Source organism: Haemaphysalis longicornis, unplaced genomic scaffold, assembly GCF_048455015.1.
Source record: "Haemaphysalis longicornis isolate Haplotype H1 unplaced genomic scaffold, Haemaphysalis longicornis Haplotype H1 scaffold_43, whole genome shotgun sequence".
Lineage (NCBI taxonomy): Eukaryota > Metazoa > Arthropoda > Arachnida > Ixodida > Ixodidae > Haemaphysalis > Haemaphysalis longicornis.
The window spans coordinates 749,339-763,259 of record NW_027526371.1 but is presented as its reverse complement, the minus strand read 5'-3'; the positions used below and the strand labels follow the sequence as shown (position 1 = coordinate 763,259).

The 13,921-nt window shown below is 45.2% G+C and overlaps 1 protein-coding gene across 1 annotated transcript in view; it reads left to right on the top strand.

Moving 5' to 3' along the window:
- The window catches only part of LOC144137649 (uncharacterized), a 146,703-nt gene that overhangs the window by 62,022 nt on the left and 70,760 nt on the right, over nt 1-13,921 (top strand). The window contains exon 5 of the mRNA XM_077669588.1: nt 9,016-9,129. Coding sequence (XP_077525714.1) covers nt 9,016-9,129 — 114 coding nt within the window. The remainder of the gene's footprint in view (nt 1-9,015; nt 9,130-13,921) is intronic.

Here is a 13,921-nt window from a genome sequence, read left to right as displayed (position 1 = left end):
TTTGAGTTTCAGTGTTCGCGCACCATCGCGTCCACGCCATCGACGAATGTCTAGGAACAAAATTCCATCATCCTACCACAGATTTGAACCGTTTGTATTAAGTCGGATAGCGCTAATTGAGCATGACTGGCTCGAGAAAATTTCCGGAGAAAGACCAGCTTGCTAACCCGCCATATTGCCCGCCTGACTCACCGCTGGGTCGCCGCCACTCGGTGACGCCTCCGCTCGCCACTTCGCTGTAAGCGGGTCCAGCTCTTCGTTCGCTCCGAGTAATGCGGCCTAACATGCTGCGCTTCGGTTGGGACCAGACGATATTTCGAATAAAGCGATATTTCGAGTACAGCGATTTTGTTATAATATACTTCTTGATTAGGCATTCTATCAGCTTTTTCGCCGGGCAGCTGAATCAAGTAACAGACCGAACAGCAAATGTTTTCAAATTTACGTAGCCCGAAAAAGTATCACCTTTGAAGTCGAAGAGCTGGTAGCAGCCTGGGAGCACTCTGTTCCAAGTGCCTCTGGTCACCAGCCGTTGATTGTACCTTTACCTTAAAGCGCTATAGTGAGCAGCGCACGACGGTAGTTCACAAGGCCTTCGTGATCCTCAGAAATGTTAAAGAAAAACAGCTCAGATAACGATCGCATTGTTAAAATGCAATAGCTACGTTCATCCTTCTTTCTCCTGTTTCCTATACTTTCTCCCACTTTTTAGTGCCAGTATGTATACGTTGTTCCTGAATATAACATCATTCAGCTGGCTGCCAGCGCTATGGTTGTTTTTTCTCTAGGTTTGTTTTGTGTTCAGCGCTGGTTTTCTAACCTACATAATAGGGCAAATAGCCCGCATAGTTCGGCGCAGGTCAGTTGGTATTGTTCCTAAAAATAATTTCCGCATTTAGAGTGAGTAACTGCATAACCGCTGCAGTCACATTTGACGTGCAACAGCTGAGCTACTGCAAGGAGGACCTTCACTTGAAAGAATATTTTTAAAGTACGGTGTTTTGGTCAGCTGAGGGACTGGGGTGGCAGGTACCAACAAGTAAATTGTGTTTTATTATGTCAAACTCCATAATCAAAAATGCGGTAATGAATAAGGTTTTACGCCTTCATTACACCTTGTTTTATAAGGTTTTACACCTTGCGCATGCAAAAAACGTAACCCCACAGACACTTGGGCCAGAATATACACAATCTAATTTGAACCGTGTTCGTTTCGAGCAGCTCATTGCGCTGGCAGATTATGTATGCCCGATTTCAGAAAGCGTCTACTGCAATAATGACTAAACATTCAGACATTAAATTTATAAGACCACGTACAACTTGTATGATTGCATCGTGTACGCTCTCTATTAATATAAAACCATCATTACTTTCTCTATTTGCTATCATTGAAACCAATCGTGGGCTCTCACTTAAAAATGCTGCTACTGTCAGTTTGGTAATTACAGTCTTGCCCAAATACGCCTAAGGTTTCCTTTTTAATAAATGTAGATATATAGTAGCCATGCAGCCATGCTAGCAGTTTGTTAAATTGATAGCGGTCGCGCTAATATATAGTTGGCCTTAAAGTAGGCATTCAACTGTTTTTACACCCTCCCCCCGCCCCCGGTAGAATCGAGTGGCACGAAGACAGCAAGATTGACCAAACATTTCGCTTTCAGATAAACAACGAGACAAAATCTTTGGTGTAACTAAGCGCGAAATGTACAAGGACGAACGAAGTGACCGGGACACGGCACTGTCCCGTTCACTTCGTTCGTCCTTGTTAATTTCGCGCTTACTTACACGATCAATGACCAACGCGCCTAAGAAACCACTCTGAAAAAGTCTTCCGACTTCGCGAAACCGAATGAGTGCAAAGGAGAACAGAGCGCGCTGTGCGCTCAGTATTCAACGCTAGCGCGCGCTTCATTCAAAAGCGTTTTTAGGTGCGGAGTACCTTAGGACCGCAAAATGTCCGTCCGCGTCCGTGCACATAGCATTTACAAATGCAAAAAATCACACAGGCACCAGGAAGATTCGAGCCTGCGCCTGGTAGACCAGACAGAGTTAGTGTCAGTCGTCTTACCCATGGGGCTATGACCATGAGTTAGTACCCGAGATTCAAACGGCCTACTCTCTCGCTTGTAACGGTTCGGAGTACCTTAGGACCTCCCAGTGTCCGTCCGCGTCCATCCGTGCGCACACCACCATCAAGAAAAATCGAAGCAAAATTCCATTTGAGCCGTGAGTTTCAGTTTCATTTAGGGAATAATCAAGGTGCAACTCCCGGCTCAGATGGAGTGACGGTCGGGGCGCAAATCGGATGTTATTTGGGGCGCAACTTGGATGTCATTTCGAGTACCCGTTCTACGCACCCTTTCTATCATTCACGCGGTTGAGATGCTGCCATTTTTCACAAGGTTCCTTCACAAACTCTCCTGTATTTTCCTATGATACCTGGGCAGCGTCGTGAGCTGCGCTGAAGAAGCATTGCACTCTCCTCTTAATATGATCAAGGTAACTATGCGGGAGCCGAAAATTTATCTTTTTTTACGATTGAAAAACAAGAAACAACACGTTGAAAAGATTCTTATGGATACGCACGGTATTCCAAAACATAGCGCGAGCACCATCTGGTGGAATACAAAAGCAGCGAAAAGCTAATGCCGCCGCCTAAGCCGGTCAACATGATTACCCCCCGCATGGCGTTTGATGTATCTGTAACGGGTGATGGATGAGCCTCATTGTTTCGGAGATCCTAACACCTGTCGTTGCCTTCAGCTTCAGCGTGTGGTAGGACGACATGATAACGGAACGAAACCAATTTGGTAGGTTGAGTCATTCGTGTTATTCCGGTGCCTACCGCGTGTTGCCAGAACTGCCGAAGAGCAACTCGCCTACGAACAGCGACGCAGAGATGCAGCAAAGGAAATGTAAGCGTCGCAATCGGGAGGCCAGTACAAACCAAGAGTGCGAAAAAGCTTAGCGCAGACTGAAAGTGCGACAAGATAATTAAGAACTTCGCGAAGCGCGTCAGACATCATAAGCGTCAACAGGCGAGGATACAAAACTCCGGAGGCGTGAACGCCAAGTTCGAACGCGACTGCCTGGGTTGACTTTTAGGAATTAGTTGCGACGTGTGTGACAAATCGCAGTCCGAAAACGACGTGGTGTGGATCGGTAACAGGCCTAAAGCGAACGCCAAAGATTCAGCGTTGTTGGTGCTGGCAGGCGGATTTTCGCATTCTGCCAACGAGGAAGACTTGTTCCTAGTCTTTATTCAACCGTATCACGCCCCATTACTTGACGACGTTCGAGTTAGTGAATCCTGCTGCGCTTCACGCACACTTGCTACAATAATTATTGATGGGTCAGATTCGGTGGGTTTGCATTTCCTGAAAGTGCACCAGTTTAATTGTTTTAAGCCACCTACGTTGACGGGAGCTGGCAACGCGTCTTAGTAGAGGGCCGACTTGATCACGCCTTCCCCACACATAAAGATACTGGGGATGACCTTTCAAGAAGACTGCTCCAACTCCATACTTCTTCGGCAACTCACTCAAACAACAGGAAAAATTGTTCACGTGCTCCGCCGAATCACCACGAAGACTAGAGGGATGAAGGAAGCAGACACAGTACGGCTTGTCCAAGCTTTCATCATCTCTCGCATCAATTACGCCATCCCGTATGTGATCCTCTCTAAAAGCGACGTAAGCAAACTTGATACACTAATTCGGAAAGCATATAAACAAGCACTTGGTATCCCCGTCAGCACGGCAAAGGACACACTTTTTAAACTGGGAGTACACAACACTGTGGAAGAGCTCATAGAGGCTAATTTGGTAAATCGGCACCACCGTCTAGCGACCACAAGAACGGGACGCCAACTGCTTGATCGCCTTGGATACAATACCCAGAAGAACAAGGCAGTTCTTCCATGGACATACCCACAACCATAAGGCAAAACATCTATGTGGCTCCCATTCCACGGAATATGCACCCTCAGTTTCACGAAGGAAGACGTGCGGCGAGAGCACAGGCATTAGATATAATCCGCGGATCAAACCCCAAACTGTGTACACGGACGCTGCCGACTATGCTTGCGCGGATACGACAGCGGTCGTCACCACATGCACAGAGCACGTCGCCAGTGTCACACTTACTGGAATCAACACTACCCAAGCGAGTGTCACACTTACTGGAATCAACACTACCCAAGCGGAAGAAGCAGCAATCGCTCTTGCCCTTGCCCACACCCCAGCCGATACAATCATTACTGATTCTCAAGCAGCATGCCGAAGCTACCTACGCGGAATAATATCAAGACCATCTGCAGGAATCCTTCTCCACCGAACCCCTCAACGCCAGATCAGTCTAGTTTGGGCGCCTGCCCACTCGTCCCTTCGTGGCATTGTCATGGCCCACACGACAGCCCGAGAATTAGCCTACCGGGCACCGCGAGACGACTGGCTTGAAGCGACTCATCCCCTAGTAACATACCAAAGAATCACACAGCACTACAAGCTCAGCCGGCAACAATATCCTTCTGCCCACCCGTCACTCACCAAGGAACAGGAACATAAACTCAGGCTTCTGGAGACAAACACGTTCCCACACCTATCTAAACTGCACGCCATCAACCCCACCCTCTACAGCGCCACATGCTCACACTGTAGTGAGATCTGTACCCTCTAACACATGGTCTGGGCCTGCCAGAAAAATCCAAATGTTCGCCCAATTCCCAACCTTTCTTATGAGCAGGGGAGAGAGAACTGGCCAGCTCCAGCAGCGAAACTCAGCTTCGGCTGGTGGAACGTGCGGAGAAGGCAGCAAGCTCCAACGGGATCCCGAAATGAGGAATCCGACCACGAGCTACCCCCCCCCCCTTTTTTTTTGCAAAATAAAGTTTACTCTCTCTCTCTCAGTACAGAAATAAGGGGAAAAGTGGCCACCCCTGCCTGATACCATGGTTGTCTGTGGTAGGGGCGCTCAATAGTCCGTTCAAGAGCAGTCGGGTATCCCGATCATGGTACACAAGGCCATGGATCCACTGGCCATGAAGTTGGCGATGAACACTGGCCATGAAGTACACTTGAAAGCCGAAGGTGCGAAGAACGGCAATCCGGGAGCGTTGTTCCACGTAGTTGACGGCTTTGGCTTGATACAGCGATATAAACCAGCCTGGGATGCTTGTTCGAGGAGTGAATACGAGCGCTCCCCTAGTGAGAGACAGGGCCAAACGATCGGATGTCCTTGTACGCTACTTGTCTGGAAAGGGTTTATTACTTGCGGCAAAACTTGAGAAAGGCGGCTTGAATAATCTACCCACGCCACGTGCTCTCAGCTGGTGGAACCCCGCAGGTGTCTTCCTCTTGTAGAACTACTTGAATGAGAGTTTTGCCGGTGTCTTGTTACGGCAGGCGCACATCCCCGTTGCGACCCCGACCATATTGTGGAAAAAGCGTAGATGACGCATTTGCGTCTCTTAGGCGATAGCGAATGACACGTGGGACATCTTTAGGGGCGGAGCTCTTTAGAGTCCGGGCTTGTGGACGTACCTTGTCCAGGGCCACGGCATCTCGACACCGTATTAACGCCTAACGCTTAAAGTAATGTACAACACACTTAAACCGGGGCTTCGAAAGGCCACCGCTTCCACTGGTGGGGTGGAGCCTGGGCACATCGAGGTACAAACCGATGTCAAACCCGTCTAACACTTTGCCTAACACTTTGCATAGGGGTGATCTGTGCGCTGTGCCTTTGCGTCATAGGCTGCCGTTTATAGGCCGGCAGTGTGTATACAATAACAAAATAAGAAAGAAATAATGAATGCACGCATGAATTACCCCTAATTAATGAAAACTCAATCCAGTGTTATCACAGAGTTACTTGATGTAGGAGTTGCGAAACTTCCCATAGGCCCCATGCATCAAAAAGTGGCCCCACGATTGGTCCACTGTTTTGTATCTTGTTTTACGATGGCGCCATCTGTTGGTGGCAAAATAAACTATACACCGTGGTTCGCCGCTCGACCAGTTGGCCAAAGAATGGTATTTGGGTGCTTACGTAAATAGTTTGTGCCGAAGAAGCCCAAGGTGTTCAATTACACAAGTGTTTTATATGCATTCGAACCAAGAGAAGTAAAAAATATCATTCATGTTCAACAAAATGTTGTCGCCTGCGCAGTATAGTCTGCTGCGCGTCATCTGCTGTCTTCCGAAGGCAAAAAAAGTGAAAAATTAGCTTCGAAGTTTGACGCAGGCTAGAAAGGATCATTTAGAGCCACTTGATCAGCTACTGGGATAGTTTTGGCATACAGTGTGATGTAGGCCGAGCGATAACTGCAAATTTAGCACTTCAGGTAGGACCTATGTCGTGCCGGATTGTTCGCACAAGCGCCAACCCGTCGAGGCAGTTGCGCAGACGCAGAAACATTCTCCACAAAAAACCGCAGTTAGGAAAGCAATGAATAACTTCAGGAAGTACAAAAATAAAAAATACGCACATTTAAAACAAACTTTAGGGTAAATTGTCAGTTTGAATATTTAGTTTGTTTTTTTGGATAGTGCGTGCGGTGGCCACAGTGGCGCCACTGTACGCACGATCCAAAGGAGGGGTGATCCAGGTGCGGGCCGTTTTTTGAGGCGGAGTTTCGCAACTGCCTACATCGAAGAGCTTTGGTGTTATCATACGTGTTTCCAAGTGCCGCGGCGACTACTTGCATATCAACGCCAGGCTGGTACTCAAACTAGTCAAGAGAGGCCTCACAGTGCCTCTAGCGAATCACTGCCACGCACTTGACAGCTTTCACCAACAGTGGAACTTCTCATGTTCTTTTGAAATTTCGTCGCAACCTCGGCTTTATTATTGATCACATAACGGCCACGCCCACGCCTAACACCGGGTTGTGTTTTAGCCTCAAAAATACTAGGGCGCGCTCAACCTCTATTATAGGCGACAAAATTCTTGCTTTTTACAAACCCGAAAAATACGCCAAGATTCATGTAGGCAGGTGTGTGAACTTCCTTTTTGTTCAAACTAATTAAACTTGCCGTTTCTACGGTAAAGTTGGTTTAGAACCTCAAGGTATTCTCGAAGTATGCAGTTTTTCCAAACCAAAAATAAAACGACCTCCCTTGCTCTAGTTTCCTAAACTATGGTTTCAGCTTTGCGTGCCGTGGATTTACAAGTCAGTTTAACAAAAAAAAATCTTGTAATAAAGTACTGTGATGAGTATTTTTTTTTTGAACAGACTGATTTCTAGACAATAAATCCATCGAACAGGCACTATTTATGACAAAGACGAAATTCTTAGCAATATAGAGAAAACATTATACACACTTGGTATCTTTTTAGACCTGCGAAAAGCATTCAAATCAGTCAATCATGTAGTCCTACTACAAAAACTACATGACTATGAAATATGTGGAATGGCATTAGAACTTTTAAGAAGCTATCTAAGGAATAGATACCAGTATGTGTCAATACATACCGGAACATCCACTAAACGTGAGAAAAGAGCGGCGTTGCCCAAGGTTCAATACTTGGCCCATTTCTATGTAACTTATATTTTAATGTTTGTCGGCAATACCTAACTCCCCATGGTTATTCATGTATGCCGAGGATACTACTATGTTCCTCCCAAAATCAGTTCCTGACCCGGAAATAAACGTTAATAAATACATATGAATATTCTGTCAAATTGGCAGCATATGAATACATTTCAACTAAATGTCAGTAAAACTACATATGTAATATTTGCGCCAGTTAATAAATCAACTACTAATTTAACGATACTCTTTCGAAGCAGTTAAATGGATTAATAATAAACCCACAAATTCTTCGGTATTTTGTTTAGATCTCACTTATCCTGGAATACACACGTAGAAAAACTGTGGTTTCAGATAAGTAAACTTGTTGATTGCCTCTTTAAAATCACTTTTCTTATCCCCCTTTAGTTAAACAAATTGCTGTATTATACCTATTGTATTCGAGGCTATCATACTGTTCTTTTGTATAAGGTACCACGACAACTCATAATAACAATAGACTTAATATATTGCGAGAAAAGATGCTCAGAATTTTTGAAAATTACTACGGAAGAATTCAGGATTCAAAAACCCATGATTTATTTCCAAACTTGGTTTGCTTAAAGCTATTGAAGTATATTATTGTAATTGCTACAGTACATCAGAAATAATAACCTTTATAACCACTATACACCTCATCCAGCGAATCGGTACTGCCTGCGTGGTCGGCTCAGAAAGACACCACAGATCCGTATTAATTACGACAAACAACATACTGATTTTTAGATACCATGGCTCATAAATAAAATTGAGGAAAACTATGATTGTAGGAGATCGTTGTCTAACAAATTCATTTTTAAAAACATCCTGCTATAACTTCGCATGGAATACTCTTAATCTGCCTGTTATTGCTAATTTTTGTCTAAAAATGCGTTCTTATATTTATTACATGTTCACTGCATGTATAGAACATGTACCTTTAACAACAAGTTTTGTGCTTGTAAGCCACAAACTATTATTTGTTGTATTTAAGTATTTTATAGCTCTACGGGAGAGCCTGTGAATCTATGTATTCATACCCACTCCCCTCACCCTACTCACGCCTGGAGTGTATTTTTGTGTGTAGGAAATTGAATGTTATTTTGTTGGTTGCTCTACTACTGGATTGCTCTGTGCTGTAGCGTTTAGCACTTGCTTCACTTTCCACATTTGGAAAGTGAATAAACTTGAAACTTGAAACTGGACTTCGGTATCAGGCGTACCAATTTCCTGGATAAACGCAAGACCATCAGAATGTTTACTTCGAAATGGTCAATTAACTGAACAATAAATTCTTGCATCCAACAGCTTTGCATATAAATTTTGAAAATAACAGTGCATCGATTCAGTACTGTACACCGCAGTTATACAAAAGAGCTTTTTTTGGTTAACAGTGAAAATTGTTACAGTGTCGTGTACACATTTATCTAAATTTTTATTGTGCATTCATTCCTATGCTTCCTAGGTGTTTGAAAATGGATACAATGAGGAAAGAATGTGGCAACAAGGGACATGCCAAGACGGCAAATGCATTATTAAAAATATTCCGCTGGGATGCACGAAAGAGGAGCAGCCACCTGTAAGCGTTAAGAACGTGCGACATATTGCAGAATCCATGATACACCTCATACGGCTCGAAAATATTACAATGCTTCATCCTAAGCAAGCGACATTGTACATGTCATTCGCTCATTTTGAAGTGCACGCACACATGTTTGTGCATACATGCATGGAACAGATTTGATGTTTAATTCTTTCGGCACAAATGAGCTGGCAAAAAGCACGCTCTATACTTCATCGCCGCAGCCGTCATATCATCCAAAGCTAGGCGTAAGAAATAAGACCAAAATACGGTAGAAAATATATTTATACAGTCTACAAAATGTTTTCAAGCATCAAGAGTAAACTAAGAGAGAGCGGGACAAGCAGTGACATTGTAAAATATGCGTAGCAACATTTCGTCGGGGTGTTTACATTAGCATTGGTAGGTAAACTGCCGGTGGGATGCCCATCATTTCAAAAATTTTTGGTTTATCACGTTTCCCGCGTGCACATAATTTTGACTGCCCGCTGTCCCCACAGAAAAAGAATTCTTGTGCTGTTACTACATACCAGAACAATAGGCAAAACGCATGTTTTTTCCTTTGTCCGTATCAAGCCTATTTACATATAAAAACAAACTACGGAAAGGATGCTTTTAAGCAATAGTTATTTGTGCATAAAGTGCCTATTTCGACTATATGAATTTTCAGAACCTAAAGTTGCCTTTTTTGTGTTATATATGCCTTCATTTTTTTAGAATGATATGCAAGGACTGTTCTCGCTTCTGAAGCTCACAACTGTTCGCGTGTCACACGCAGTTTGCAAGGAAACTCCGCGCGCCGCGCCAAACAAGCCGAGAAACGCTACCGGTGCTAAACCCTTGGCGACCACGACCTTTTCACATCTGACAAGCCGCCAGAGGCCCGGGCGCAGCGACATCGCAGCCACGTTAACCGACGTCCTGTCCTCAGGGCATATTTTGTTCTATGTCCTTCTGGAGCGTCGTGTCCGTGCATCAAAGGCGAAACTACCGTCAACGTTCCCTATGTATTGCAAACGCAACAAAAAACAAGCACACAAAGAGATGAACACACAATAACCCCGCCCATGCCACTCTATGTTAAAGACGCGCCCTGGGGGGAAACCACGTGTAAATCTGAGGCAGCAAAGTTTTAAGGTGACGACACGAACACCTGCACTGTCAGCCGTCGGTCACGGGTACCGCCGCCCGGCAGGATGGGGCACTTGTTGCGGGAGTAAGAAATTGAGAAATGGCGCTTATATCTGAGCACTTTCTAAGTAGTCTAGTAGTGATTACCGTCATATGCCATGCCGGTTAACCTTTACAGAAATTGCGAGACCTAGAACTAAGAAACAAATACAAAGAATTTTGCGTGCTGTCTAATGTTGATAATCAGTATTTAGTGCATAGTTACTCAATGATGCTATTCCCGCAGCTTCGCTAACCACCATCTTTTGCAGTACAGAATGCCTCACTAGGTTCTACAGAATAATTGCACTTCACGGTACTATCCACGGGATTCAACGTGTTGTGAACAGCTTAGAAGTTCGTTCTACTCTGTCAATGAATAATAAGTTGCGGTTAAGATCTTTATTCTAGTTCAGTTGTGTCTTCAAGAGTTAGTTCCAATTGTACCTCTCCCAGCATAGCCAAATGTTACTCCTGAAGGAACTCGGCTGAGGCGGAAAACTACAACAAAAACACCCCGGTTGTATTAACAGCTATGCAGTCGACAAAAGTATCTCAGCCGACATTATTTACGTCCTTCTACATTTAAACGCGGCATGGCATATTCTTGAGCTTATTTTGCATTTAAGCAGAAGGAATTACAACTGCTGAGAGCTTTCGTGCCACTCTGAATAAGAATACTGAGCTCATTAGGGAGTTCCAGCATAGATCAGCCACCATGCCCGAACAACCGGTTGCTCAAATCTGCCTGACAGAAAATTCCTGTATTCCCTTTGCTAACAGAACTGCCGAATGTTCTTAAGAGCACACATTCCTTTATTCCCGTTGGAATTAGGTCATGGAGTTTCCCGAAGTACAAGTACGCTCCCAAAACTTCAGTGGATGTCAGGTGTTCTTTTCTCGCACACAATTACCGACTGAAAGGATGCACAACTTCAAGCCCCAAATTATAGAGATTGGTGTAGTCTGTCATGGTTATTCTTTCGGTGTGGAATCACCGTGTATTTGACGTAAATTTTAAAATAGCTTGTGTGGCTTATTTTGAGGAATAAAATAAAACTACTTTCTTTCAGCGCACGATTTGTCCGCTTTTTTCACTGCAAGTCAAAACTTTCTCCTGCAATATACCCCAGAAATTTATGCAAATTGGGCCTACATATGCCTCAACCAGAGTATTTGGCGGCTATATAAGCTTGAATTGCACTTTTCAGTTCCCATTATTGGCACGTAAAGCCTCATTTTTTTGTGCCTAAAGTTAAGGTCTCCAGTCATCACTATTACATCGCTGTGTGACTCCAGAACAAGCACCAGATACCAAATCCTGCGCACAGCGTGGTATCATGCATGCACTAGACAACCAGATGCGCACGCCCAAATGGATACTGTGGAGAACCCGGCATAACGGGTGTCCGAGAGTATCCGAACAGGCTAAAAACTGTTCGACGACGCCATAATTGGCAGGGCACGGGCCACCTTTCCAGAAAAAAAGGTCGTAGTCACAGTGCACGACGTGGCTGGAAGCAATAACGCAAGTTTAGTTTAAAGAAAGTGGAGAAGTGGAATAACGTAACAATAACATAAGAGTCCCAACCGGTGCTACCTAAGATAGAAGGACAACAACAGAAGCAACCCCAGCAGCGGACCCTGGTGAGCCAGGCAAACAAAGAGCGCAATTCGGCACAAAGCTGTTGTAGCGGCCGTAAAGTAAGCTGGCCAGCAGAGGTAGCCTCTATGGCTGCTCCTCACACTAGCGAACCCCAAAAGAAAAAAAAACGAGAAGAGACACTGCACAGTAAACATGAGCTTCTAAGATTGAAACAGCGCCAACGGGAGTGCAGATAATGGAACCGCGTGCGGTTGTTCTCTACTTCAAAAAGCCAAATAAAAAGTACTATCGCCAGCAGGGACACCTGTCACGAAAGCAGATAAACTACGTCATAGTTGACATCTACAAAATATTGCAACAAGCAGTGCACCAAAGACAGCACTTCACTGCAAAATCAACGAACTCAAAACATCAAAGAGAAAGCAACTAACCGGAAGCAATGTGAGAGACAAAGTAGAATGGCGCTCCAATAGACCAATCTTAGTAGCTATGGGTAAATGTAAGAGCAATCCAGGCTAGAGCATTAACTCGCATGACTTACATGGGAAGCACACGCCCGGCAGACGGGGAACAATTAAACATCTGACGGTGAAATTACCAAACCTACCACAGGAAGCAACGTTTGTGTCAACAGTACATGAACGCACCTATGCCACCTCCAGTAATCGCGTTCCAGGAGACATCGCACAAGGGTACGATGTGTTTGAGCATCATACTGAAAGAAGTGGCCTTCTTGATAGGAAAGGCGTAAAATTCCATCCGATGCGATGCAATACTGAACACTAATGTTGAACACGTAGAATGGAAATTGTCGCGAAAAAAATGTCTGGCAATTACTATACCCCATGGAGACAAGAATACTCAAGAGGGGCCCCTATCATCCCAATGTATTCCAAAAAGTGTAGATGAAGTGACATCATTTTCAATGAGCCCATAGACAGTATTGTCTAGTTTTTTACGGCTGCGGTGGCTAAATCTGGCTAAATGCCTCGGAGAATTTCTCACGGCGCTTTGGCTTGGGAACACAGTGAAGTTGCTAGGGCGTCATGGTCGTCTAGAATCTGTGCACTACAGGTGATTTCGCAGCATTTCTTCAACTGCCGTTTCTTTAGTGGTCGAATGTTCCTTCGGAGGCTACATCCGATGAATAATAATTGGTGTCGTCCGTTGAGAACAGTTGCCGTTTTCTTCCGGCAATATCTCGCCGATTCTGTGCAGTGGTTTTCCATCCTTATCGGTCTGGCGGTGAGAACATGCGCGTTGGCAGCCTCAGTTGGCGGCGATTTTCTTCAGTTAGGAATATGTTCTCAATGAACACAAGGCAAAATGATACACACACGCCCACAGGCACGTGCAAAGTGATTCACACACACACACTTCAGTTTTGCTCGACAAATAATGCATGGGCGAATATGCTCACTTGTGAAAAGTGACGTCGGAAGCCGCAACCGCGAGTGCGACCAGCCACCGGGAACCGGCAGCCACAGTGAGGCATCTTGCCAACCACTGTCGCCAGTAATCCCGGTGAAGTCAAATTCATCGCAGCTCATATGTAACGCATTAATACCGCCGTGCTGTGCGGACCCAAACACTGCTCCAGTCGTGTGCTTTCACTTTCCCGAGCCCCTCGTACCGCGAGGCTGTCATCAAACCGGAAGCAGCAGAAGAGAATGGGAGAGTGCTGCCTCAAGTTGGCTCATCCACATGGCGGGTACGACATCACAAACGTGACGTCAGGTTCTCTGCTAACCTTTTCTTTCCTCTATGCTGTGCTCCCTGCTGCCAAACTTGTGTGCAGCGCGAACTGCAGTCTTCTCGGCCGCAGCGCATAGCTGCTACGTCTGAGGGAGTTTTCGCGTGATCAGCGAGCGAACGGCGGCGCACTGGTCTGGCGTTATCTCTAAGCACGTCGCCGCCGTCGAACATGTAGTAGAAATCATGTTTGAAACCCCTGCGCAAATGTCACGTGGTTCTCGCAACCTGCGTACCTGGAACGGCCCATCAGGAAGTGAA